Raw genomic sequence first — 27,880 nt, 5'->3', positions numbered from 1 at the left:
ACACTCAGGTGACCGAGCAAGAACCGTGGCGTCAGAGCTCTCTGGATCTTTAACGTGAGATCTGACAGATAAATAGAACCGTCGCGGCGATTTGCACTGAGCCACGATTATGAAATATGAAAAAGAGACGGTATTATGATTGGTTCAACGACAGAGGAATATAACACAGGGACACGGAGCAGCTTAGTCGAAGTTTTGACAGGTGTCGAAGAAAAAAAAGCGTTTGGACATTAAAGGCGAAGTATGTGCTATTTTACAATGTTGTCTATGTTGGTGCTGTTTTATTTTATGATTTTTAAAAAAGCATATTCTACCGGGTTATTGTGTTGTTCTGCTCGAAATCGAAGTTGTAGCCTACCTTGTTTCCAATCCAGCCCCGAACATGAACAGATTGATCTAGGTTAAAAACATGCGTGGACTCTTAATGGAGCCATGACTACTAAAACAAAACTCTAGTTATTTACATAACCACATAGTTAATAACCTACCTAGTTATTTATACACCCAGTCCATTGTCCATTCTAAAGATCTTCCTCTTGTGTAGTGTACCAAGTTTCTTTGTTGACATGACATGAAAAATGCAACAGATGTTTTGTTTGAATTTGGTCACACAGGAAACACCTATATTTTACACATGGATCATTTTTATTTAAAATGTAATGCTGTGTGTATGCTGGGATTGGCTCAACGAAGTTGGAATTCAAACGTTTATACACTGATAAGGAGACAGTCAAGAAAACTTTAACAAGGGTGGGAATAAAAATTAAAGGGGAGCTGAGCAGAAATGTAAGTTAAGGGGGAAGAAGAAACGGACATAGAAACCAAAATATATGACAGAACAGCGGGAGGGTCTGAGAAAATCACTGCTAGATTTAGTATGAAAGTGTGAGAATTCCAAGAATGCTCTAGATCCCTGCGTGTGATGTTATTCTTCAGCAACAAGTGAAGAAGTTGCACATCTGAAGCTTTTTTTCTGGTTGCACCTGTGATGGAAGTTGGAACCATGTGACTTTATGGCTAAGTTGAAATAGATAAGTAATTTTATAAAAAATAATTTTATTTGTGCTTACAGCAGCAAAAAATACTGTTGTTGTCACATATGCCAGTGGTTCCCAACCCTTGTTTATAGAGACTCCAAGACCAGAAATATATTGATCGGATAAGGGAGACATCCAAAAATGTGCACTGTTGGTGTGCCTCCGGGAACAGGGTTGGGAAACACTGACGTATGCTATCATCCCCACAGTTGCCTGTCATAGATATAGTCTCAGTAACTCTAAAATGCGTCATCTCAAAGCTTGTCCATGATGCTTTCCGGTAGCTGCCAAGCTGAATATAATGGATTGTATGGTTTTTGAAAGGAGAAACCCTTCAGGTTGATTTTATGCTACTTTTATGTGGATTTGCAGTAGAAGACAGATTAACAGCTTTAACTTGTTTCTAAACTTCAGTATAGCCTACAATTCCAGCTGTAGCTCCTCCCCTCTGCTTGCCTGTCTGGTTCAGCCTTGTCTTGTGTTGAAGATTAAATCTCACACACGCACACACATATACACACACACACACACACACACACACACACACACACACACACCAACCTTCAGTACTGCATAGCTGTGACATTAGAGTCACTAGGGAATGCTGGGGGAATAGTGACTGATTATTATATCACTTTAACTATGAATGTCACAATGTTGGGCAAACAAAATTTTGAGTCCCTGCCTCCAGTTATTTCACTAATTTCTGGTTTATTATGTTCTATTCATAAATCGTGTTTACTGAATCATCAGAGACTCCTGGTGAAAGAGTGGCATTGAATGCTTACAGGAAAAAATGTCTCAATGGGACTGCAAAGAGCGTTCAGACTTCAAAAAGCACTTTGTGTCTCTCTCATCTCTGCGTTTGATCTGACTTGTGTAACTGGAGCATGCGTGCATCTCTTTTGCTTTGTGAGACAAACCACGTCGTGAGGGTTTTCTGTGTGCAAACATTCCCTCTTCTTTCTATCATTTTTTACGATCTGCCTCATTTTGTTTGCCCTTCCCCTTTGAATCATACACAAACAGCCTTTGCTCATTATAACATCTCACACGTTTTGATAAATGCTAGCAAACCAACAATGATGTAGCATGCCTGTTATATCAGAATCATGTCAGGACAGTGTTTATGTTGTTTCCTTAGGCATTTTCAGAAGATGATTCAATTACGAGATTGGTACTCATGAACACATCCTGAACTTGAATAGCCTAAGTTTAACGCCAAGAGAAGGTCAATAATCATTTTAAAGGTGCCTTCAGTAAGCCTTTGTTTGCTTTCTCTTCTTCGTCCTATGGTGTTGGGCTTTAGTCAAGTCAAGTCAAGTCACCTTCATTTATATAGCGCTTTTTACAATGCAGATTGTTTCAAAGCAGCTTAATTGTGATAATTGGAAATGAATGCAACAAAGATAGTTTTGGCTGTACAGCAGCTCTAGAAGAAAGTCATTGTCTAGCTTAAGTAAGTTTTTGATTGATTCATTTCCATTGTAAAAATCATTAGTTATTTGGGGCCGCTTACACAACACCGGTTTCAACTGAAAACGGAAAACATTTAATGTTCTGGCCATTCATTTACATGACAACACCTGCTGGCTTGGATGCATGAAACTTATCAACTGCTGTGGCTTGGTAGGCTCGTTTTTTTTTTTTTTTTTATTACATTTAGTTTTTACCCTTTTTTGCCCATTTTTCTGCTTTCACACAAAATTACATTTTGTTTTTGTTGTTTTTCTCTTTTTACCCTTTCCATCAAATTGGGTTTTGTGTTTGCTTTTGGGTTTTGTTCCCCAGTTTTTCTCCGTTTGATAAATTACATTTTCAGATTCTATCGCAACAAATGTATAATCTTGATGGTTAATGCAGCTGGCTGCTGCATTTCACTGTAGCTGTCCTGTTTGTGCTTGATGTTTTGCTGTTTATCCTCAATCTGTAGCTTGGGAGCTATGAATTTTCTCAGTTTCATCTCTCCAGCAGGCACTGCTTGTTTGTACATTTTATTTTGTACTTACACTTATTCTATTTGGACAGGCGAATGGCACTCATACAGGCCCATGCCATCCTGCTAGATTACGCTGTCGAATTAGGTGTGTCTTATGAGGATTTGAAACCATTTGTTTTTCTTATTGTTTACATATGCATTTATTAGGGGTGTGACAATACTCTTCACTTACAAGATGAGACGATACACAATATTGGGTTCACGAGAACAAGACAATATTTTAACACTATTTTTAAGGACTCTTCAATGACTAAATATAATACTGGAAAAATACAATGCAGGTGCACTTTGAAATGTTTTTTTCTTAATCTATGGCTGTGACAATTATTTTGGTAATCATGTAACCGGTCGATTATTTTGACAATTAATCGAGTAATCAGATATTTTTTGTGGTACTAAAAATAGACCTATGCAAACAATAATAGCCTTTAAAATGACTTAAAATAGATTTATTTTAAAAATGAGGCAATAGTAATTCATTCAAACACAGTATCTAAAGCAAGTAATCATATGATTTTGTTGAACAACACTGTTAAACTGCATAATGTAATATACATAATATAAACACAATCATATTATGTACATTACAAATTATAACAAATGCCTGCAGAGGCGCCAACGGCCTGGTGATTGTTGTTACACTTTACAGCAGATCAAATCCTTGTTTAATATTGGCCAAACATTTCATTAAAATGTCTGCTTAGTCTTTAATATTTGGTCACTTCTTTACGATAGAAATGCTACAGCATTACAAAGAACATGTGGACATCAAAACATGCAAACTGGCAATGAACAGTTTGCATATTTAGAAACCTACTGATGTATTCTCCTGTGTTGGCGTAGGTTTGTAAATGATTTACATAACAAATCTGGTGAAATGGCGCACGTTGCGTTCCCAGATGAACGTTCCCAAACTCACAGAATATGCAGAGATGGAGTTTGAGACGCGCTCGCTCCACACATGTAAATGATAACGGAGTAACACTTCGCTATGAAACACCAAGCACGTCAGACTTTATATGCATTCCTAAATGCATGTTATTAGAAACCCAAACAAACAGCGCATGCAGATACACTGAGTTCATGTGGAGCAGCATTTACTGTGAACGGAGCTGCTCTGAGATACTGGAAGAAACGCGTAACCTACACGCTGTAAACAAAGCGTCGCGCTTCAATCTGAAACCTGCTGGGCATATACTTATTTAATTGAATCGCAGCCTTTGTGATTTCACAATAGCACTATATGCTATACTATGATTTTTAAATTATTTTAATATACCATGCAGCCTTATAAAACGGTCTAATAATGTGGTTAATGGATTCTCATCTATGGAATGCGCCACTTTGTGTATTTTGCCTATTTAGGTTGTTTTTAACCCAACTGCTGGGTAAATAAAGGACAGAACACATGTTGGGCTAATCTTACCCAGCAAGCTGTGTGGTTTGTTTAACCCAGCATAATAGTTTGATTTTTATTCATTTATTTTTACAGTAATACTATCTTATTTACTTTATGCATGATTTAGTAGTTTACAGATTAACTTAAATCATCTAAACATTTGTCAAATACTCACACAACCACTGGTCTACATGATATCTTCCTTTTTTTCAATGAGTAGTTCTTAATACAGTATTTTATACAGTTTTAAAACATGTACACGATATTGCCAACATTTAATTTATTGCCAGTTTAACAAACATTTAAGAAGTAAAAATTAAACATTAAAAGTAATTCAAGTGTAATCAATCAGTCTCTGTTATCCCGTTTCCACTGTGTTCGGCTGGAGAACTGCTAACTTCAGACCGCCACCCTGCGTTTCGCTCATAGCTGAAATATGCTTTGACTGAATTTATAATTTGCCCATAAACAAACAGTGCCCAGTTAGATTCAGTATCTTTGCGCATAAAATCATTTATTTTATTCAAGGAATCAGGTGTTTCAATTCCGGTGCGACTGTCGTTTAGGTGACTTGCATACAGGGTATGTTGCTTTGCATAAGATTAAATGATTTACAGCACAGTAACAATTTTATAAATGAAATAAAACATACGCAAACATGTATTTCACCAAAAAAATTCACCAATTTGGTGGCCCTGAGAACTGCTCTCTGAAGAGAATGCAAAAAGCCTGTGCTCTATAACCAACACAAAAACTACCCAAACACTGAAAAAATAGTGTGTAGTTAGTAGCCCAGTACATTGCGTGACACAGTTGGTCATGTCATCTTAAAGTCTGCATGAAACAGAAGTTGTGATGTATATCTGAGTGAAACAGCAAGAAAAAAAAAGTATAGGGTAGGACTTGATTTGGTCTATTGCGAATTGATTGGATGATTGGGTGGCTGAGGTTTGCTATTGCTGTGATCTAATGTGAGTGACAGGATGTCCCACCCTCGTGCCAGTAAACACATCATCAAAAAAAAGAAGAGATGTTGTTTCAAGAGGGAGGGGAAGTTATTCAGATTAAAGATTATGAGGGCACATGAATTAAAAAAAAGTGATGTGTGCATGGATAAATCACTTAAAATAAATGCTGTAATATTCCACAAAAAGGAATTGTAAATGTTATTGCTGGCTCCCATGAGAGCAAAACCCACTCTGTGTAGCATAAAACTACTTTTTAAATAGTGAGCACACCTTTAAGCCTGCAGGATTTCTCACATAATGGTGTACTTTATCACAAAAGGCAAACACCTGACTGCTGTTCCTTTGTTTGACTTAATGGGGCCACCATAGTTTTGTTTTATCTCAGTGTAACAGGCAGCATCATAAAATCCTTTCATTTTGAAAAGCTTTCTTCTGTGGGAACTGGGAAGGATTGCCTTGCTTGGTGTCACAGATTTTCTGTTTCTCTCTGTGTGTGTTTCGTCAGGATTGTTGTGTCAGATTTTCTTTATTACTTGTAAGTGTGGAAACAGTCACGCTCTGTAAACAGAAGATGAACACCAACCATGTTTTGTATGAAAACATGCAAACATGCCATATTTGCATGGGTTCTTGCATTATGTAAAGTCGTTGTCTCCCCAACCCACTTCCCTGTTTGCAAGTAACACTCGGGTTGCGAATGTCCCCATAGTTACTGGTCCCAAGTTACCTCTAGGCCTGTGCAGTTCCCAACAGTCAGGAGATAGAGACAGGTGGTGTGTTAATAATATTTATGCAGATCAGGTGCTTTGAACTCTGGGTAGGGAACAGACAGTACAGTATAAACGCACAGCACGTGTTTGGATCTAGCGTGCATACAGTAAAACCTTCACAGGCCATAAAATTATGATAAGGGTTCTGGTTATCTGCTGCATTTTGCAAAACAAAAACAAATAATTTAAAGATCTTAATGCATTGCTGCCCTTTATGATTCCATGGGCAGGTGTAGCTTTTGAAAATGTGTTTCCATGTGTGGGTTTGCTTTCAGGTCAGAAATCGTGACCTGAGCCGGGATCAGTACCTGAGGCTGTAGTTGTCTCATTGCATCCATTGTAAATTTTTCAGTAGTCTCTGTCACTGTAATAGCCCTCACGTCACCCAGTCACCATGGGCACCATGCAGGACTCCTGGTGAATTCCCTTGTGTGTCTTCAGACAGCGCTTGATCATGACAAATGTCCCTGCTTTGATTTGCTTGGGCGTCCTTCATGTGTACGTGCATCACTGTGTGTGTGACAGAAAGAGAGAGAGTGAAAGAGAAAAGAGGAAGGGCCAGGTGTTCCCATCTTCAAAGTCATTCGAGATCAAAAAACATTACTGTCTATTGGTAATGTGGTAATTTTGTGATACTGGTAATTTTTACCTATAGATTTTTATTTTGTTTTAGTGGTTTTATTTTATTTTTCTGAAATGTTCATGCCTGTGGCTATCAGTCTATTTAAACATTTAATCAAATGAATTGCAAGAGCTAATTAATTATGAAATGATTGGATATTGAATATTTAATTATACTTGTTCATTTGCCCCTATTTTCATTTAAATTATATTTGCCATCATTTACCACTCATTTAAATTTAATCTTTAAAAAAAAGTAACTTGTTAAATGTATTCTTTCTTTAGCAAATCCCAGTGAATACCCATTTTCACACTACATGCAACACTTAATTTGCATGTGGCATTTAAAATGAGTCATTTTAGTTTTCAATACACTAAAACTATTTTTAAGAATAGAATTTAAAGTGTAGTTTTATAGAATAGATTTTTTACTCAGTATGTTTTCTTGTTCCGTTTCAATATTTAACCCTAATGCCAAATTTCAATGACTTGTAAAAGTCTACATATATCTTAATGAGGTTTTTTTCTGAGTAATGCTGCTGTTCATTTAACCGACCTCATTTCAACCTTGCTTCAAATGAATGTTCTGAGCTACTGATCTGACATATGGCAGTCGAACATATGGTGTGGAATGTGTCAGGCAAGTGCTAGTAAATGAATGCGCACAGAACAGTCTCCAACACAAGTTACGACAGCCCTGTGATAGGGTGGGACTGTCTTACTCAACCTCTCGCTTCAGCATGAAAAGCTCCAAGGACACTCCTTTTGGCCTGCGGGGCGTGAAACCCAACCCATTCTCAAAGGAGAGTCAATCACAAAGGGACTCCAAACAAATAGTCCAGCCCTGACCACTATCACATTACTTTTTAAAGTGATTTTTTTTTTTTTCTCGTATGGGAACAGGTGATCTTATGAGGTCCTGTGAGTTTTGGCGTGACTACAAACACATGAAACCTGTTTTTCAGTGGTGTGGCATGACATTTATAGGGTGATGTCATTTCATACCTGCTTTATAGGATGTGACCAGCATTGGTGCTCAGATAAAATTCAGTTTCTCAGTCCTAAGCAGGCAAAAATGGAGAAGTGTTGTGAGACTGTCTTTTTGGATTATACATTTACCTTAAAATTATTTTTTTTATTTTTTTTTGTGGTTTGTAATTTCTCAGGAAGTGGAAAGTATCTAATTAACATACTTAACTAAATGACCTTAATTGGATAAGTGCTGTTAATCTGAGGTAAACTCAGATCCTGTGTGCTCATCATGAGTGACCTCATTCTCATACACCCACACGTTAGACCATTACTAAGATAAGACATCTGTGCTGCTCTGTCAGGAAAGTCATTTCCTAATATCTGTAGTGCCTCTGTCCCAGTTTTGTCCCAGTATCTCCTCTGATCTTTTTGAAGAAGTAGAATAAGATCAAGAATCCAGTGTAGTTTCCTCTCCAGTGGTTTACTCTGTCCACCCCTCTCTCACACTGATTAATGAGTGTATGTGCAATTTGGGTCACGTTTTTCTGATAACAGAACGCTTACCCTGGTCATTTCCTGCAAGTTTTATCAGAAGCTCATATTACACAGCACTCAGACAATATAACTGAATTTGATTTGTGTCTAGTCAACTGGATCGCTCAGTAAAGGTCAGGCATGTGGCGAAATGCTGCTGAATAGTCACTAGCCAGGTTCATATGCTTAACAGTAGATGTACTTGTCCACTTGTCACACTGGTACATTGTTTGGGCATTGATGCACAGTTGCAGTATGTGTCTGAAACTGAAGATGGTTGCCTTGCTACCCAGTCTACGATTTAAGTGACAATGTTTTTGTATGAAAGCATTATGTAAGGAAACTTCCGAAGGCATCATAACCTCATGTATAATGATCTACAACAAATTTAAGTGAACTTAAAGGAATAGTTCACTAAAAAAAAAGAAATTGTCATCATTTACTCACCCTTGTTTCAAGTTGTTTCAAACCTGTATGCATTTCTTTCTTGTGCTGAACATTGACATTCTTCAAAATACTTTCCCGTTCATACATTTTTTCCTGGTCCTGGAGTAGGCTACTCCCAACACTTCACATTCACTCTCTTATCTTACACACATATTTAAGGTCTTGGGCTACTTTTCACACTGTCAGTCCAAATCTAAATATTTGTATATCCAATTGTAATTTGATCTAAAATTATTGACTGTCCACATTGTGTATCGCAACTGTTCAGATCCGATTTGTGTGTCCCATGCCGCTCTTTAGTTTCCTGGAATATCTGCATTTATTTCTATGGCAATGACGTTGCGTTGGTAGGTACGCCAAAAATAACAACAATAACCGCAACATGGAGGGGTTTGCAATACAGATGTTGTCTTATTTACAACATGACAATGTGTAGCCGCCGCGCTGGACTACTGCATCTTAGGAGGCAGCGGCAGAACTGTAGGAGGCTGGTATGTGTGGCTCTATTCCACATTTCATGGGATTATTATAATTATTATTATTTTTTTGCCATTCACACTTGCTAAATCTGATTGGATTTCAAACGGATATGCACAAAAATCGGATTTGGATTGACAGTCTGAACAATGCTTTGGAGTATTTACTAATGAGCCGATGAGTTAAATCAGGTGTGTTTGAATAGGGAGGCCCCTAAAAGTGCTGGGGGTGCTCCTAGACCAGGGTTTGGAACCACTGCTATAAAACAAATTTTCAGGCTGGATCAAGCCAATGCGCATGCGCAGTAGAAGTGCGCATCTGACTAACCGGAGCTTCTAACGGCAGCTGCAGTGATGCGATGACTTTACCAACTGCCGATTGGCTCTTATTTAGAAGGCTCCCCCTACTACTCCGCCATATTGAGCTTTGCACTTTTCCATTTTCAAAACAATACGAGTGACTCGTCCTGTGTTATTCTATAGTCTTTGGCCACAGTCTTCAGTGTCACTTGATCCATCAGAATTAATTCAAATATTCCCATTTGGTGCTCAAGATATATAACTTGCCCTATGGGAACCTGGATTTTTTTGGCAGGGCTGGTCCTGACAAAGGAAGGGAAAAATTATCCCCAGCAGTTTAAACATTATCTCTTGAAGCTGCAGTGGCTCATGGGATCAGGATTTTCATGCTCTTTGTGTCTGTCCATTTACTAAATGGGATTTAAGAGTAACTTTATTTGAGGATTTTATGCAGTTGCACTTTGGAATTTTTCACAGACACTAGTTCCCTCTCTCCCCTTCTCCCGCTCTCTGCGTTTCTGAATTCCCACCTCTTCTGGTGTCTTCCTCATTCTCATTCCCGCTCTTCTGCAGTACTGTTCTAAAGCTCTTTGTCACTGCTCTGATCCATCTAGTAATTTCCTGGCCCCTTTTTTTTCCTTTTTAAATCTTTTTCAGAGCCCCCTATGACTAGATCTCAGTCTACATGTCTCAGGAGAGACTCCTGAAACCTCTGAAGATGTGGATGTTTTATGCCATACAAAATACTTTATCCCCGGCAGCAGCTTTCAGCAGTAGTCTGACTGAGGTAGGTGGAAATTTAAAAAACATTCTGACGGTCTCCCCTCTTTAGTGAGAGTGGATGGCCCCACGTGTATCTCTGCCTATTTCTGTCACATTTATGTTTGAGATAGATTGAGCTTTCTGCACTGATTGGTTCTAATTCAGGCATGGGTCATGGTTTCTGGCTACTGATTGGCTGGTTAGTGTAGTGTAAAGATTCAGTTGTGGTGTGTGATGCACTCCTTTAGGGTCCTGTTTGAAGAGGTGTACTGTACACATGCTTATGCTGAGAACACTTCTTAAACTTGAATCTAATGTAGAGAGAGACTGACTAGTTTGACCATTGTTAATAAGAAGAATGAGAATAAAATGTGCATATTATGTTTTTAATATAGTGTTTTAGTTAGTATTATAGTGTTGTATTTAGCATTGCATCATGTATTTATTTAAAGGGAAAAATATTAAAAATGTTCTCTTCATAAAAAAAATCAGTTTCTCAATTCTCAAATCTCAATTCTCACATCTAAAGGTCAATATAAAATACATAACTGCTTGAAATATTTTTTTAGACAAACAGTTTGTGCCTACATATTAATGACTTTATAAAAGAAAATTATTATTATTTTATTTCAAATATTTTTTAAATTGATGAGTGTGAATGAATGTGAAGGAAAAACAGCCAAACATCCTACATGGAAATGTTTAACATATGTTATATGTTTAAACGGCATCCCAGCATGCATCTCATGAAGCTTGAGAGAATACCCTGAGCGTGCAATAATATATCTCAAATATATATGATTTTTGGTCACAACTTAATTTTCACAACTGCATTCTTGGAGGTGTGATCTTTCTTTAGAAATAACTCTAGACGACATGGATTGTGGAGAATGCCATTGTTTATGCTTTTGCTCATCTTTTAGACACACACACCATGAATCTTTAGCCTAGATAATACTCCCCTCATGCATTTTTGACTAGAGACAAAGGTTACCTTTGTGTCCATCTAGAATCATTAGTGCACACACATTTGGTTTAAACCAATAGCTGTTATCTAAATGCTTAAGGCTGTGGGTCTGCCTATTGATTTGATAAAAATAGCTTGGCATATACAGTAGAGAGAAAGCTATGCGGTATTGCTACATTTTTTTTTTTTAGAAAGCATTACATAAGCCGTAACATGTAGGCTACGATATTGCATAACACTCACATCCACATGCTGTTAATTAACATCTAGAAGTGATGGCAGTGCATTCATTCACTTTCATAAAGAGGTCCTTCTTATGTATAGGGTTTAGGCAGCTACATGATCCCAGCAAATCCTGCATGGAAGGCTTTGATTTTCTAAAGATGACACAATGCTGTTGCCAAGACATCTACTGAAAGCGATGCACATTTGAAACAGACCACAACCTAATGGTTCTCTGATGTTACTATTTGTGTTTGGTTTGTGCTGTGCAAGTATAGATGTTTATATTTTATTTTTATGTGTGTATGGTGTGTATTTATGCGTGTATGTATGTGTGTATGATTTAATACATTAGTTAGTTAATTAATAAATACTTTTTTTTCTTTTTTTTTTCAATTTCAGATTTATTGAAACTGTTCATTTAATTTTTCCTATTTTTTATTATTTATCTGCAGGTGATCAGTGTCTAATGCTACTGTACCGTGCAGTTGTCCACATTGAAATTTGGCATCAGCGCCACCCTTCAACCTGAACATGATGGTTTGGTGAGGGCACAACAATGACATCCATGGTTGCCGATGGGAACCGAGATGGCCAGTCACTGGTCCTGACAGGAGTGGACCCTGAAACATGCATGATTGTGTTCAAAAACCACTGGGCGCAGGTACGCAATATCTTTCCAATATCTTGCTCTTCATAAATATAAACAACACTCTCTTTAACTATGCAGTGCTATTTCTCTTCTGTTTTATGTACACATGTTGCTATTGTTGGCAAAATAAAAAAATAAAACACACAATCATTGTGATGACCTCCAAATGAGAATTACAGAGAATTTTTCTTAAAATTCTTTGCTAAGGAACTCTCAAGAAAGAATTTTTTTTTTTGTACGGGAAATATTGTTTTATGCAGTATATAACTGGCAGACAGAAGATAACCGTTACCACCTGCTATACAACCTGCTTGCTACTTTTGTTTTGTATATAATTAGATGAATTGTGAATATACAGCATATATACAGTTCTTATACAAATAAGTTGTTAGTTGAAAAGTGTACAAACCAAATATTATACAAGTAGTGTTGTTTTTTTATTTACTTTTTATACGAGTTTTGAAGCATCATGATACAACAATTAAAATAAAATATTTACATTTAAATGGTATTATTTTGAGGATAATAAAATATACAATTTTCGATAATTAAAGTAAGTATATTTAAACTGGATTGAACTGGTCTTAGGACAGGCTATCCTGTTGTAATGCTACACTGTGAATAAGGCTCCTGACCTCTCCTGTTGATTCAGCAGAATGCTCCAGAACATAGGAGGCATTGTTTGGGTACAGAAGACAAGTTCAGGCCATTAGAGAAACTCTAAAGACAGAAATTAGGGTGGTTTTCTGAAAGCAAGCTAGTATGTTTGGTAACAGCATATCAAATCATTTGAATAGTTTAGTACTCCGTTGCATTCGTTAACACTTTCACTCTTTCACCTCTTCCTGCTTACTTTGCATTGATGAATGATACACTAAGAGCATTATGCCATTTGCCCTTGCTTGCACTTCCTCTTCATTGGCTCTGTAAATAACAAAATCTTAGTCTGACACTCCTGACTGGGAGTTTTGTCGCAATGTTAATGGGTCAGCACAAGGACAAGGGGGCTCATTGTTTCAGATGATCAGGATTAGCAGCTTTCACCTACTTCTGATTTAATTAGCATAATATATTACAGAATTAATAATAACTATTAACTATAATAATATCAACTATATTCATCTAATTATTTTTAAGAACACTTTGGGCGACTTCATACTGTAAAGAGTAAAATTTTCTATAGCATTAGCATGTTAAAATGTTAACTTTGACCGTTCTCTCCAGCTTGAACTATCTCTGATCTCTTGACATTTTCTCAGGTGGTAAAGATTCTAGAGAAGCATGATCCACTGCGCAGTAATGTTGGTGGCCTGGGTGGAGGTCACGGTCTTGGTGGGGGCGGAGGAATCGGCAGCTTCCGTTTTGGTCCAATCCCTGGCGATGAGGCCAGTGCTGTGCAGAACTATGTAGAGCACATGCTCTTCCTTCTCATGGAGGAGGAGTGTGGTCAAAATGGAGCCATGGGGCCCATCCTGGAGTTTGTGGTTATGGAGAACGTGTTGGAGAGACTGTTTATCTGGAGCCTGAGGCGAGAATTCACAGATGATATGAAAATAGAGCAACTGAAGATGTATGAGATGCTGATCGGACAAGCCAAGCAGCCATTACTTCATCATAAACCTGTACTGAAGCCCTTGATGATGCTCCTGTCATCCTGCTCTGGCTCGCCGTCGGGTCCGAGCTCTTCCACTGTGGAGACAGAACTTGTGCTGCTCCTGAACCAGCTGTGCTGTGTCCTGGCTAAAGACCCATCGGTCCTGGAGCTGTTTTTCCATACAAGTGAGGACCAAGGAGCAGCTAATTTCCTCATCTTTTCCTTACTAATCCCTTTCATACACCGGGAAGGGTCAGTCGGACAGCAGGCCAGGGATGCGCTTCTGCTTATCATGGCTCTCTCTGCTGAGAACAATGTTGTGGCCAAACACATTGCGGAGAACACCTATTTCTGTCCGGTATGAGTCTCTTATTGTAGGTCGTCCTCTTTTATTTATAGTCTTTCTTTATTTGTTTTCCTCTCTATTTAAGCTACTTGGATAATCTTGAGCACTTCTGGACAGAATCCAAGTTACTGCTGTGGTAGGCTTACTTTATTTAATGCTGTGCATTGCCTAAATTACCATTTAATTAAATAGTCTCTAGGGACCTTGGTGCTTTCTGAAGTGTTGAGTGCATAAAAAGGAATTTCCATTTGGCTTGCATTCCCATTTCACTTGTTCAAAATACTGTATTGAATCCCAATGTAATCAAAGCCTTGTTCATACTGTCAAACCAATTTGAATCCAATTATATTTAGCCTGTGTGAACGACAAAAAAATCACTTAAAATACAGTTTTTACAAAACTGCTTTTCTGCCTGACTTTGACTTTAAAAATGACTTTTATGACACATAAAACGTAATCATGTAAGAAACATGCTGAAAGTAATTGCAGAAACAAAGTTGTTGTGAAGTGCAGGTCGAGCGAAATATTACAATGTACTGCTAGTCAGCCTGGTCTACACACTTCACAGTAGCAGGGAATAAAGCCACACATGCCAGCCTCCTGTGTTTCTGCTGCTGCCTCATAAAACGTTATAGTCTTGTTATATACACATTGTCATGTTGTAAGACAACATCTGTAGTTGGTGGCTTACGCAGAATTAGGGATGCAACGGATCACAGTTGATCCGTGAGAGCCGCACACACAGAGACAGGCATGTTTTAGATAGTGTGCCAACACGGAATTGATTCCTCTTTCGCATCTCATTTCGCTGACACATACACACAAAATTATGGTAAAAAAACCCCATCTCAGCGAGTATTCTCGTAAACAGTCGGTTATGTCTTAAGTGAACGTAAACAGTTGAGAAAGAAATAGGATGTGTATCATTATATTTGATCCGTGCAGTCGGTCTTAGACAGCTGCAGGTATTCATAGGCTGCTGTCACTTTGTCATTAATGTTACTCAAACAAAACACAGTTTTGTACCATTTCTGTACCTGAATGCTACTGTTAGACTTTATTTTTTTTTATTAATTATTTATTTAAGGCTAGGCTAGTAGTTTTTGCTGTGGTATCGAATAACTTAAAGTGGGCTTTAAGTAATAAATGAAAAGCAAAGTTATTACATTTATATTATTTTATTGCATAAATATTATAATTAGTGCTGTCAAAATGATTAATCACAAGTAATCACATATAACATAAAAGTTTTTGTTTATGCATTATATATATATTTTCTGTGATTGGCTACTTTGTTGTGATTTGTTTCAGTTATTTACAGAATTGAATAACTTACAAAGGATTCAATTAAATTCAATAATTTGTGACAATTATTTAATAAACGATGCGCACAAAAAAGTATGACAAATCCTTAAAACAGACAATTCATCATCAAAATCTTCAAAGCCCTAAAATAGACTATTTATTCTCATAATCATAATTTCTTAGACAATTAGGCCTAATCGTCACCCAAATTTCATAATCATGACTGCCCTAGTGTGGATTGCCCAGTCAATCATTTAGAGATACACAGATATACAAATAATCAGATTTGGACTGACAGTGTGAACGTTGCCTAAGATACACAATATAGCGGTACTTTTTTTTTTTTTTTTCATTTAGATAACTTTTGCCATCATCTTCTGCTCACATAAAAAAAAAAATCTAAAATGTTAATCTTAATTAAAAAAAAAGGTAAATATTTAATAACACTGTTAAATGTAATCTTTAGTACATTTCAAAATGAATATGCATGTTGAGATGCCTAAATTTACTTGCAACTTTTAAAAATCCTTTTTTTTTTTTTTTCTTCGTTTTATTTGTAACTTTTTAGACCAATAGATTTTGTTTTTATCACCGATACACTGAACGCTTTATTAGTATTGTATGAAATTTTTTAATCCATAAAGACAGCTCATTAATTTGGGCCAAGTAATGTTAAATGTGACAGAACAAAACAAAAAAATACAAAACCAGAACTGAATGTACACATAGTCAATAAAGCCAACTGGACAGTCAAACTGCTTTAGTGAATGCCTGAATTTGTTTCTGAATTTCTTTCGAATATCTGTCACTGTGGGCCTCCAGCAGCACAGTATGTGCTTATGTAAAGTAATTAGAGATAATTGCATAATCCGTTACACCATAGATGAGTACCCTTCTTACTAAGATGACATCACCCTCAACTTCAATAGAGTCTGGCAGCAGACATGCACTCTCAGCCTCACATGCTCTCTCAGCCCTATGTGACCTCACATGCATCTGCCAGTGAATAAAGCCAGGAAGCTTGTAACTAAAGATTGTTGTGCTGTTACATAATGATTGTCTCTCTTCAAATGTGCACACGTTGCATTTTGAGTTATTTGGCTATTACATTTACTCAATATTCATACATTATAAACCTGGCATCCACAGCAGTGCTCATCCATAATTCATCCAGTTATGTTTTCTCATTGATTTCAAAGCCAGGAGAAGAAAATCCTGGCAGGTTGTTCCCAGGTGAAGATTTGAATGTTTGCAGATGATTGAAAAGGAGTAACACGTCATTTGTTTTGATTAAAGGTTTTGGCTACAGGTCTGAGTGGGCTTTACTCGTCTTTGCCTACCAAGTTAGATGTACCAAGTGAGGAGTGGCACTGTTTGCACCGTGAAGACTGGCAGCAGCTGCCCGCTCTTGTGCAGTTTCTTAACTCCCTGGAGTTCTGCAATGCCGTCATACAGGTTTGTGCTATTGCTACTTCATTTCTACTGCACTACTGAGTTTTTGTCCATAGCAGAGGTGTCCAGTCTTGCTCCTGGTCTATTTCCTGCAGAGCTTAGCTCCAGCACACCTTCCTGGAAAATTCTAGAGATCCTGAAGTCCTTATTCAGCTGGTGTGTTTAATTAGGCTAGAGCTAAAATTAGCTTGAAGATAGCCCTACAGAAAGAGTACTGGACACCCCTGGTCTATAGCAAAAATGATCAGTCATTTTACAATCAGACACAAGACTTCAGGAAGAATGTTTAAAAATCTGCAGAGGAAGTTAATGTCAGGAGACAAAGGTTGAGCTTTTAAATAAACATTATTGTTGGTCCCTTATCTTTATGTGCCAAGGTGATAAAAGGAAGTGAAAACACATTTATATAGTGTGAATGTGTCTCAGTTTAGCTTTGCTTTGTGTGCAGGTGGCCCATCCTTCCATCAGAAACCAGCTGGTTGGCTACATCCATAATGGTTTTCTGGTACCTGTTCTAGCACCGGCATTACACAAGGTTAGTGAGCCATGAGACATTTTTTTTCTAGATCCGACAGCTGATATAAAAAAGATTTAATTTCAAGCAACCTAATCTTCTGTAGCTGACACTTGAAGAGGTGATGACCACAACAGCATACCTGGACCTGTTTATACGCAGTGTTTCTGAACCTGCATTACTGCACACCTTCCTCAGCTTCATTCTGCTCCATCGCCATGACAGTGTACATATTTTGGACACACTAGTCAGCCGCATCAATACTCCCTTTCAGGTAATCACAATTTTATTCTGAATGTCAGCCATTTATATTAAACGATCTAAAAAAAACAGTTCATACTTGAAAATGGGCAACTGAACAACTGTTAGTAACACTACTGTATTAAAGGGTGAAGACAGGCTACGAAAGAATTTAAGAGTTAGTTCACCCCAAAATAAAGATTCTGTCAATTACACACTTGTAATGTTTGTTGTTCCAAACCCGAAAGACTTTAGTTCATATTTGAAACTGAAATGAAGATATTTTTAATAAAACCTGAGAGATTTCTGTCCCACCATTAAAAGTTCATTCCACCAAAACTTTCAAGTTTCAAAGGCTTCATGAGACATAATAAAAGTGATCCATATGAATTAAGCTGTTTTATCAAAGTCTGCTGAAGAGACAATCAATATATATAATAAACAGATTTACGTGATGCTTTTATACACTTATAAGAATTGATCAGTGCACATACATAGAGCACATGCGAGAACAAATCTCAAGTCTTGCGAGAACAAATCTCATCAGTTATTGCAGAAGCTCAAACATGATTGTGTGACACACAAAAACAAACTTCATTGGTTCTCACGCTCATTGATTCTTTCATTGGTGCCATATAAAGTCTAATGTAATAAGTTTGGAATGACATGAGGATGACTAATTGATGATTTTTGGGTGAACTATTCCTGTAAGAAGTGGTTGGTATATTGGGTAGAGGGATGAAGGTAAAGGTTCTCCAATTGCAGACTCTTAATTGTTCTCCAATTGCAGACTCTGCTACATGAGACTAATATTTGAAGTCAAATATTAGTTTTCACAGCATGTGTATTCAAACAAAACACCCTACAGCACTGAGCCTCAAGCATCCTGTTACCCACGAGAAAGTCAACTTTGTTTTATCCAAGATTAATATGGAATAATGTTTTACATCAACTAGGTTTATTATTTTTAAACATTCAGTGTCTTCATTAGGCTGTTTTTATGGACTGTGCTTATGTTACAGCTTGGCACTGTATCTCTGGCTCTGTTCCGCACTCTCATTGGCTTATATTGTGAGGATGTCATGCTCCAGTTGATTTTCAAGTGAGTATACTTCTGCTGCCTCGTCATGTTTATTTACACATTTGTTCTATTTCTGACAAGATTTTCATCATATGTATTTTAAATATTCTCAAAGGCTGCAGTGTGAACTTAACCATAGTCTCTGTTCTGTAAACCACAGTCTCACAGTATCAGTTGTTCATTGTGACATGTTAATCACTTTACCTTTTTGGTGTAGAAGTGCATATCTTGGGGCACTATAAGTTGTCTCTCTCCTCCCCCTACAGGTACCTGATCCCCTGTAACCATATGATGTTGAGTCAGCGTAGAGTCCTGAGAGAAAGAGACTGTTACTCTGTATCGGCTGCCAAGTTTCTAGCCCTTACACCCTCTTGCTGCTCTCCAGATATCATCCCCCCGCCACTTAGAAAACTGGACTCCATCTTGTGGTCAAAAGTCACTGATGGCTTCCATACAGGAACAATAGGTATCATGTAGTTTCATTACTTCCTGTGGAACTGTTTGCCATATTATGTCATTTGAGGTTGCAGTGTGCATAATGTATAATTGTAATAACAAGACTTTTAAATCTTTTAAGGACCTAGGTTATTAGTGTCCAATCTTGCTCTTGGAGGGCCACTGTCCTGTGATTTAGCTTCAACCCCAATTAAATACACCTGAACCAGCTAATTTAAGGTCTTCAGGCTGACTAGAAAGTTCCAGGCATGTGTGTTGGGGCAAGTTGAAGCTGAACTGTCCATGGCATTAGTTCTCCAGGAGCAAGAAGTGGACACTCCTGTCCTAGATTATTGCATAGCATTAGAAGTGGTAATTGTTAAAGTTGTTTTATCAAATTATTTCCAGGTTTCAATGTCAAAAGTGAGACAAGAAGATTTCATGCATCTTTTTGTGTTGGTCTCCAATAAAATATGTGCTGAAGATTTGTTGACAGAGATCAAACTTGATCAAAATTGGTTCAGATGACTGGACTCCAGTTGCTCTGTGGGCTGTTTGTAGACTGAAATGCCATTCACGTCTTAGTGACTTCCGTCTTATGGATTAAATCTGCAACATACTTCACTGCATCAACTTCATTTCTTCATTCCAGACATGTAATCCGCTTAATGTCTGTGCCTGTTATTAAAGTGTTTACAAGCTGATACAAATTCCAGAGAACTACTTTTGTTAGGATCAGTATTTGTGAAAAAGAGGTCATGAAATGTAATGAGATGTGTGTCAAAAACAGTTTTAAAATTGCTTGTATATCTTCCTTTAGAATCAGAGGAGGTCCTATCAGAGGAGGACGACTGTGGTAACTCCTGTGTCATTGGCTCAGAGATCTACCTGGATGTCAGTTACCTGCACTACTTGTACGATGCACAAAACGGCATCAGTCACTGTATGCGAGCATGCCGTGTGTGGTCTGCCCCATACGACGGTGAGAACCCTCCTCCAGAGGAATACCAGCGTAGTACCTTGGAAGAAGCAGGTAGGACTCGGCAACCAATTGCCAGCAGGAAAACCCCAAATCAGATGCATCGCTCCGGTCCACCCCTCAAAGATCTCACTGCTACTCCCAGAATGCTGGAGCTAGAGTGGGATGATAGCTATGATGCTTGTCCAACACAATTGCATCCAGAGGAAGATCAGGAGACTCGTCCCATCCCTGAAGAACCCCCAAAGCACATTCAAGAACTAAGGAGAACTGCTATTATGATTGTGAAGGGCTCTTACATTGAAGAGTCTGAGTTTCAGAATGATGTTATGGTTTATGACCTGGTAGCTCAGAAGGATGCCAATGACTCTGGTAGCAACTATCATGTCTCATCCAGACCTACTGAACCAGCAGAGCAGGAGGTGTTAGATGGACCAGTAACTGATCAAAAGACTACAAATTCAGAATCTTCAATGAGCAATGGCTTGAGCTCCTCAGTAAATGAAATGGACAGTCAAAAGAGAGGGTCACAATCAGACCACAAGTCAATGGGTCCAGAAGGGGAGGACCTCATGGCCCAGTATGAGGAACTGATTAGAACTCTGGGTGCACAGCCTAGTAGTCCAGCAAAAGCAGACAGTGAACTCAAGAGTCCTACAGACCTCATGAATGACGAGGAAGATGAGATGGACTTTAACTCTTTCTCACCTGAGACACCAGAGGCAGAAACATTGCTGTCTCCTTTTGGGACCAAACCTCGCAGTGGGAGCAAGGGTCATTCTGTGCCTTTTACAGGTCAGAAAACATATTTTGATATGGACTCATAATGAGAGGCTTATGGGGTGATTTCGGATACAGCCAGAGTCAAATTTTTGTTCTATACCTGAAACAATTAATCAAATGTTGTATTAGACATGGAATACTAGCATACTGCATTTCCCAACCCTGTTCCTGGAGGCACACCAACACTACACATTTTCCAACTCTTCCTAATCAAACACAAATGATTCAACTCATCAGTTCGTTAGTAGAGACTCCAAGACCAGAATACTGTATATGGGTCAGATAAGGGAGACATCCAAAATGTGCACTGTTGGTGTTCCTCCAGGAACAGGGTTGGGAAACACTGCATTAATGTATATTGCCTGTTCATGTAAAACAGTATGCAGTATGCTATAATTTCAGCAGTACTCTGCTTCTGATGTCACATGGCCTGTTCAACTCAACAATTAGCATCTATACACCATTTGTTCAATCATTTTACATTTGCATGGCAATTAAATCAAAGTACGAGTCAAGAAAGATTGCAACTGATGTTGCTGATTCTATTCTAAAGTATTCTAAAATATCTCATGAAGTGTGACTTCAGTTCTGGCCCCCATAAACTACTATGCAGAGTTTTGGAATTATTTAGTGTTAACTTCAGTTTAATATTCTGTATGATATTTGGGTTTGTGTTGTTCTATTTATTTGAGTTCTACTCTTCTTGTCTCTTTTAGGGCCGTTTGTGAGTGTACTGCTGTCTCGTCTAGAAAACATGGCGAGTAACGCGCTCCATGTGAACTTGCTTCTGACCGGCATCCTGGCTCAGTTAGCTTCTTATCCTCAGCCTCTGCTGCGCTCCTTCCTTCTCAACACAAACATGGTGTTCCAGCCCAGCGTCCGCTCACTATACCAGGTACTGAAGTACACACATTATCTGATCTACTTGCATACATATCTCTGTTCTTCTATGTTTTGACATGGACAGTAAGGCAATATTTGTTGCCCAAATACAATTTGTTTTTTAATTAATATATTTTCAAATAGGATTTGGCCCACTTTCACTTTTTAAGTCACACTAACTCAATATTCACTGTCATTGCATGCTTAATGTAGAAAATAATGAGTCCCTGGAATGTCACTAAACATCAGGTTCAACACAACCAAGCTCAATAAATTTCTCTCAGATTCAGATTAACATGCCAGATGTTTTGAGTGTTTTATGTTTGCAGGTCCGTTTAGAAATGTCACCTGTTCAGACCAATGTCTAATGTGGGGCACATTTAAGAGCTTGTGAACATTGCCTCGGATTTGGGGGATAAAAAAAAATTGATTTGGACCACATTCAGCTGTGGTGTGAATGTTGCATTTGTCTCTATAACTCTAATATTATTCAGATGCACAGTACTCAGTGGCACATCTCAGAATGACAGTGTCAGTGCAAGGTTTTGTACTCAATACTTATGGTATTTTTTAGATTTCCCCTTTGTCAGTAAAAGAGTGGAAAAGTCTCTCCAAAATGAGCATGTAGCCCTCAAAATCTCAGTGAAGCTTGGTCATTAATACATGGTATCAGTAGGAATGTGGAATCTGTTTATTCATTAATTTCTCTCTCCCTTCTTGCCTTTCCATTTTGAATTTTGTAGGTACTGGCCTCAGTGAAGAACCAGATAGAGCAGTGGTCCGCGAATAATAAAGACTTCCCTGAGCTCCTCACAGCTGCTCAGCACTGCTTATTGGCCAGAGAGAGTTCATTAAGAGGTCAGAGAATGTTCATATCCTCTTAGTCATGTTGTTTTATATTTAAGACACTATGTATCAAAGTTTAATAAACACAAAACTGTTTTAAGAATGAACAATATGTACGTGTTTTATAAACATGACCCACCGTGAGCGTCTGCTCCTGTATCAGCAGAATGTTTTCTGAAGAAGACTGTTGTACACAACAGGTGTACTGTAGTTTGTCCACAGGGTCTGTAATTATGAAAATTGAGAGAACAAAATCGCATACATCAAATTTTTTCATCGAAATTACCCAATATAATATAATATAATATAATATAATATAATATAATATAATATAATATAATATAATATAATATAATATAATATAATATAATATAATATAATATAATATAATATAATATAATATAATATAATATAGACCTGTGGAAGAAACTGTCCTCTGATTTACACATTTTGTTTTACTCTGAATCTAATTTATTTGATATTGAAGTTATTTTTCTCAGTTTCAGGGGTACATAGCTGCTGTTTTTGTATGACAATATAAACTGCTTCATCTTCTTTATTTGACTTGTTCAGTTACTCATTCTTTTATTGGTTTGAATGATAGACGTTATGAAAATGCTTAAATATTGCACAATGACTAGGTTTTTCTTCCATTTCAATCTAGACTCTCAGAGTCCACAGACTGGAGATTGGCTCCATGGCTCTGAAGCAGACAGAATCAAGAAGAACCAAATCCAACCTAAAACTGTGGTTCCCCTAAACAAAACTGAGGTATATGCCACAGTTCTTTTCACAGAGTTCCTAAAAGAACTGGCAGCCATTGCACAAGAACACTCCATTCTTTCTCATTTTCCAACAGACCAGTAGCCTTTGATTCTGTGTTTGTTTGTTGTTAATGTTTCCAGGAAACTTTTGACATTTTGAATGAATTTTAGTTGAAAGTACTAAACCTCTAAATTAATGTGGGATTTTTTTGGACAATTTTTTAATATATATTTTTGATGGGGGATTCTTTCAGCATGTTTTTGTCTGCTGTGTGAAACAGTCTTTTGTACTTCCATCATTTATTTATGCATTACCAAGCCTCATTTCCCAGCAAATACAGTTACAGCACAAATCATCACTCATAAAACCAGTGTGTCCTGCCATAAGGCAATAAATTGATGTGCCTTCACTTCATAAATGCTAAATGATAAAGCCTGCCTAACTTCAGGCCAAAACCAAAGAGTGACGGTCATACAGCCATGAGCATTAAGAGGTGGCAGGGCATTAGACATTAATAACAACACTTGACGACTGAATGTTTTGCAGATTGTTCAGTGATGCTGATGTCTCTTGCTGCATTGTTCTCCTGATGGCCTTATACTAAAAGTGCCTATTCCTTTAGTACTTAATTTTCAACATGTCTGTACAGTTTTCTATACAGTAAACATACTTTGTAAACCTGGACACTGGTCAACGTTTTATACAACTGACCAAGTGACCTGATACTAATCTTTCATTTGAAAGTCACGTTTCTAGTATCTGTAAAACCGCATTCTTCCATCTTAAAAATATATCTTAATTGCGTCATATGCTCACAATGACAAATGCGGAACAATTAGTTAATGCGTTCATGACATCAAGGCTAGATTATTGTAATGTTCTTATGGGTGGTTGCCCTGCACGCTTAATAAACAAACTACAGCTGGTCCAAAACGCAGCAGCTAGAGTTCTTACCAGAACCAGGAAGTATGACCATATTAGCCCGGTTCTATCAACACTGCATTGGCTCCCAATTAAACATGGTATAAATTAAAGTAAGTAAATATTAATAAATTAATATTGCTGATTACTTGCAAAGCACTAAATGGTTTAGTTCCCCAGTACTTGAGCGAGCTCTTAATGCATTATAGTCCTTCACGTCTATTGCGATCTCAAAATTCCGGCCAGTTGATGATACCTAGAATATCAAAATCGACTGCTGGCGGTAAATCCTTCTATTGAGCATCAAAACTCTGGAACAGTCTTCCTAACATTGTTCGGGAAGCAGACACACTCTGTCAGTTTAAATCTAGACTAAAAACACATCTCTTTGACCTAGCATACACATAACACATTATAAACTTCTATAATTCAATGTTAGGCTGCATAGATTAGGTCAGCCGGAACCGGGAACACTTCACATAAATCCTGATGTACTCGTTACATCATAAGAAGAATGGCGTCTACACTAATATTAGTCTCTCTGTTTATCCCGAGGTTTACCGCAGTCCGCCGAATCCAGGCCATATCTAGATCTGATGAAGGACATGTCACATGCGCCTGGACACTACGACAACGCAGTTCTGAAGTGTCAACTAGTCTCTCCCCATGTGAAGACCTCCTTTCCGTGCCTTCCCTTCCCTTTAACAGAAAAAAAGTTGTCAAAATAATTCCAGTTCACATGGCTACGTGGATGCAATACAAAATTCTGTATTATAATTTTAAAGGCCAGATAAGTAATTTGTTGAGGTCAATTTGGAAAGAAAGACTACACGCCTGCGTACATATATATTCAAACGTGCATACCTATTGACTAAACACGTAATACACATGTGCACGCCGTCAGCGTTTTCACAGGTTTGCGTTTTGTAAAGTTTGCGCAGAGATAACTTTTTTTTTTATGTTTCAAGACTTGCACCTTGGAACCTATTTCAAGGTTTGCATTCTCGAGCCACCAGGCACTGTTGTTGTGTGAATGAGCGGGCCGGAGCGTGTTAAGTGTTTTCTGTTAGAACGGTGTCGTGTAAGCGGCCCCTAAGTTAATAACTAATCATCTTTGCAACGGAAGTGAATCAATCAAAACTAACTTTAGCTGGACAATAACTTTATTCTAGAGCTGCTGTAAAGCCAAAACAATCTCTGTTACTTTAATTTCCTATTATCACTGTAAAGCTGCTTTAAAACAATCTATATTGTTAAAAGCACTATATAAATGAAGGTGACTTGACTTGACCTGTAGAATTGCTGGATTTTGAGAAACAGTTGTTCTGGTTCCTTGTAGAGCATCACTGATATTAACTTATTACAATGTGAAAGGAACTAAGTTGTTAACAAACATGTTTGAAAGTAGCAACACGCCTACTTGTAAATCAGGATGTCTTTTTTTTAGTGAGGTAAGACATTCAGTACCGTTCAAAAGTTTGTGGTCGTAAGATTTTTTGTTTAGAAATAAATATATACTTTTATTCAGCAAGATTGCATTAAATTAATCAAAATTGACTTTTAAGATTTTTAAGTATATAAATTCTAAATAAATGCTGTTCTTTTGAACTTTCAATTCATCAAATAATCCTGAAAAAATACATCACAGTTTCCACAAAAATATTAAGCGGAGCAACTATTTTTAACATTGATAATAATAATAATAAATGTTACTTGTCGAGTAGTAAATCAGCATATTAGAATGATTTCTGAATGATCATGTGACGCTGAAGTCTGGAGCAATGATGCTGAAAATTCAGCTTTGCCTTCACAGGAATAACTTACATTTTACAAATGTAATTAAAATAAACAATTAAATAATTAAAAAACAATTGTAATAATATTTCACAATGCTTCTGATTTTTTTTCTTTATTTTTGATCAAATAAATTCAGCATTTTTGAGAATTTTTCAAAATAAAAAAAAACGTACCAACACCAAACTTTTGACCGATAGTGTATTAAAACCATTATAGAGTTACATAAAATCTTCACAAAAATGATTTAAGACATTCTTTTTTTTTTAAACTATTTTTCTTTCTCTTGAATCCCCATGACTTTGTTTGCAATGGTCATGAATGGCATTAATTTAGCTGAAACACAATCAGAGAGACTATGCATACTGTACATCACATATTTTAAATGTATAAAAGAAAGCAAATGATATAATTCCAGTGTATCTAAACACCCCATATGCAAAAGAGAAAGTGTCTTTTAGTATAAAAGTTGCCTTGATTTGAAAGTATTTTTACTATCTCCAGGGGTCTTGTTATATGTATGTATATTGAAACTCTGGAAGTTCACCTGATCCCTGAGCACATTTGTTTTTAGTGCAAAACACACCATAAGCAGGTGATCATGAACATTGGTGGTTATGCTTTAAATAGTTTTACGAGAAAATTTGACATTTTAATGTATATTTTTGACATATTTGATTAAATGTCTTCAACATATTCAGTGGTCATTTTTTGAAGGTGGATGTTTTGCTTTCCCCCTTGTACAAATTATGTCAATCAAAACCTGATTACCAAACATCCGGAGGCCACAATGTAGCTTGTCAGTCCAAAGATATTTATATGCAGTTTTATGTAATGAAGGCGACTTTTTTTGTAAGGGGGGTGAACAAGGGATAGATTAGAAATTCTAGATTAAATTGCCTTTACTGGTGGTAAGCATTACTTAAATTGTACAGTTCTGTATGCCTTGGTTGTAAAAAGAAATGCTAAATCTGTAGAAATGTCACCAGCTCATATTTTCACCTTCAAATGACAATAGTTTCAAATGGCAATAGTTTCTATGTCAGAAATGTAAAGCAGGATGACTTGAATAAAGACATCTTGTCCACTAACAGAAGTGTCATTTGAGTTAGTGGGCAATAACATTGTCAATCTTCCGTGCTTTAACTGATACGAACATCCCTTTTCTGCTGCTTGTTTAATATACTTGTTTTTACAGCTCCAATACATAATGCATATATAATCACAGCACATAAATTCTCTCCTTTGTTAGGTTGCTCGGTGTGTAATTTTTGTATATATACTGTATATAAATAAACAGATAGGGTTTTTTATACCTAAATAAAACATTATAGAATAGTCCATGAGGTGCCTACTCCCAAATAATGCTATTGTAAATATAATCTTAAGGGCTGGTAGTGGCATCAAATGTTTGTATTGTAATTTATTGTTAACATTAGCCTACTACATGTACAGCTCTGGGTGAAGTTGCATCTGTATGTTTGGTAATGTTAACTCATGGATACTCATGTATGCACATGCACTGTTGACACAATTTAACTCCTGTTCCCCAGATAGTCCTTTCAGCCGAAGGGGTTTTTTTGTTTAAAACTGGGTCCTTCCTCAGTTCATTTTCACTAATGGCAGCAGCAATAGTCTCTATCATCAAACCTTTTTCTAAAGGGCTATCTATCCATCACGATTAACTTTTATTGAATGGATAAGACGACTTTATTTAAAATATCTTGTCTCTTAAGAGTCATACTGCTTTTTAGCACATTTCTTAACATGGGTAGATATTTGTATTAAAATAAAAAGTAACATAAACTGAACAAATT

The 27,880-nt window shown here is 37.2% G+C and overlaps 1 protein-coding gene across 1 annotated transcript; it reads left to right on the top strand.

Annotated features, from left to right (window-relative positions):
* On the top strand, positions 1 to 27,159 carry fhip1aa (FHF complex subunit HOOK interacting protein 1Aa). Its single transcript, XM_084096687.1, has 13 exons — positions 1 to 241; positions 10,181 to 10,310; positions 11,930 to 12,138; positions 13,386 to 14,078; positions 16,668 to 16,826; positions 17,272 to 17,358; positions 17,444 to 17,611; positions 18,600 to 18,679; positions 18,925 to 19,124; positions 19,914 to 20,867; positions 21,572 to 21,750; positions 22,481 to 22,595; positions 23,248 to 27,159. The coding sequence occupies exons 3-13, from the start codon at positions 12,034 to 12,036 to the stop codon at positions 23,448 to 23,450; spliced, it is 2,943 nt and encodes a 980-aa protein (XP_083952813.1). The 5' UTR covers positions 1 to 241; positions 10,181 to 10,310; positions 11,930 to 12,033; the 3' UTR covers positions 23,451 to 27,159.
* The last annotated feature ends 721 nt before the right edge of the window (positions 27,160 to 27,880 follow it).

This window comes from Abramis brama (assembly GCF_963993115.1).
Source record: "Abramis brama genome assembly, chromosome: 2".
Taxonomy (NCBI): Eukaryota; Metazoa; Chordata; class Actinopteri; order Cypriniformes; family Leuciscidae; genus Abramis; species Abramis brama.
Note: the sequence above shows the minus strand (reverse complement) of the source record. Positions and strands in the feature narration are given on the sequence as shown.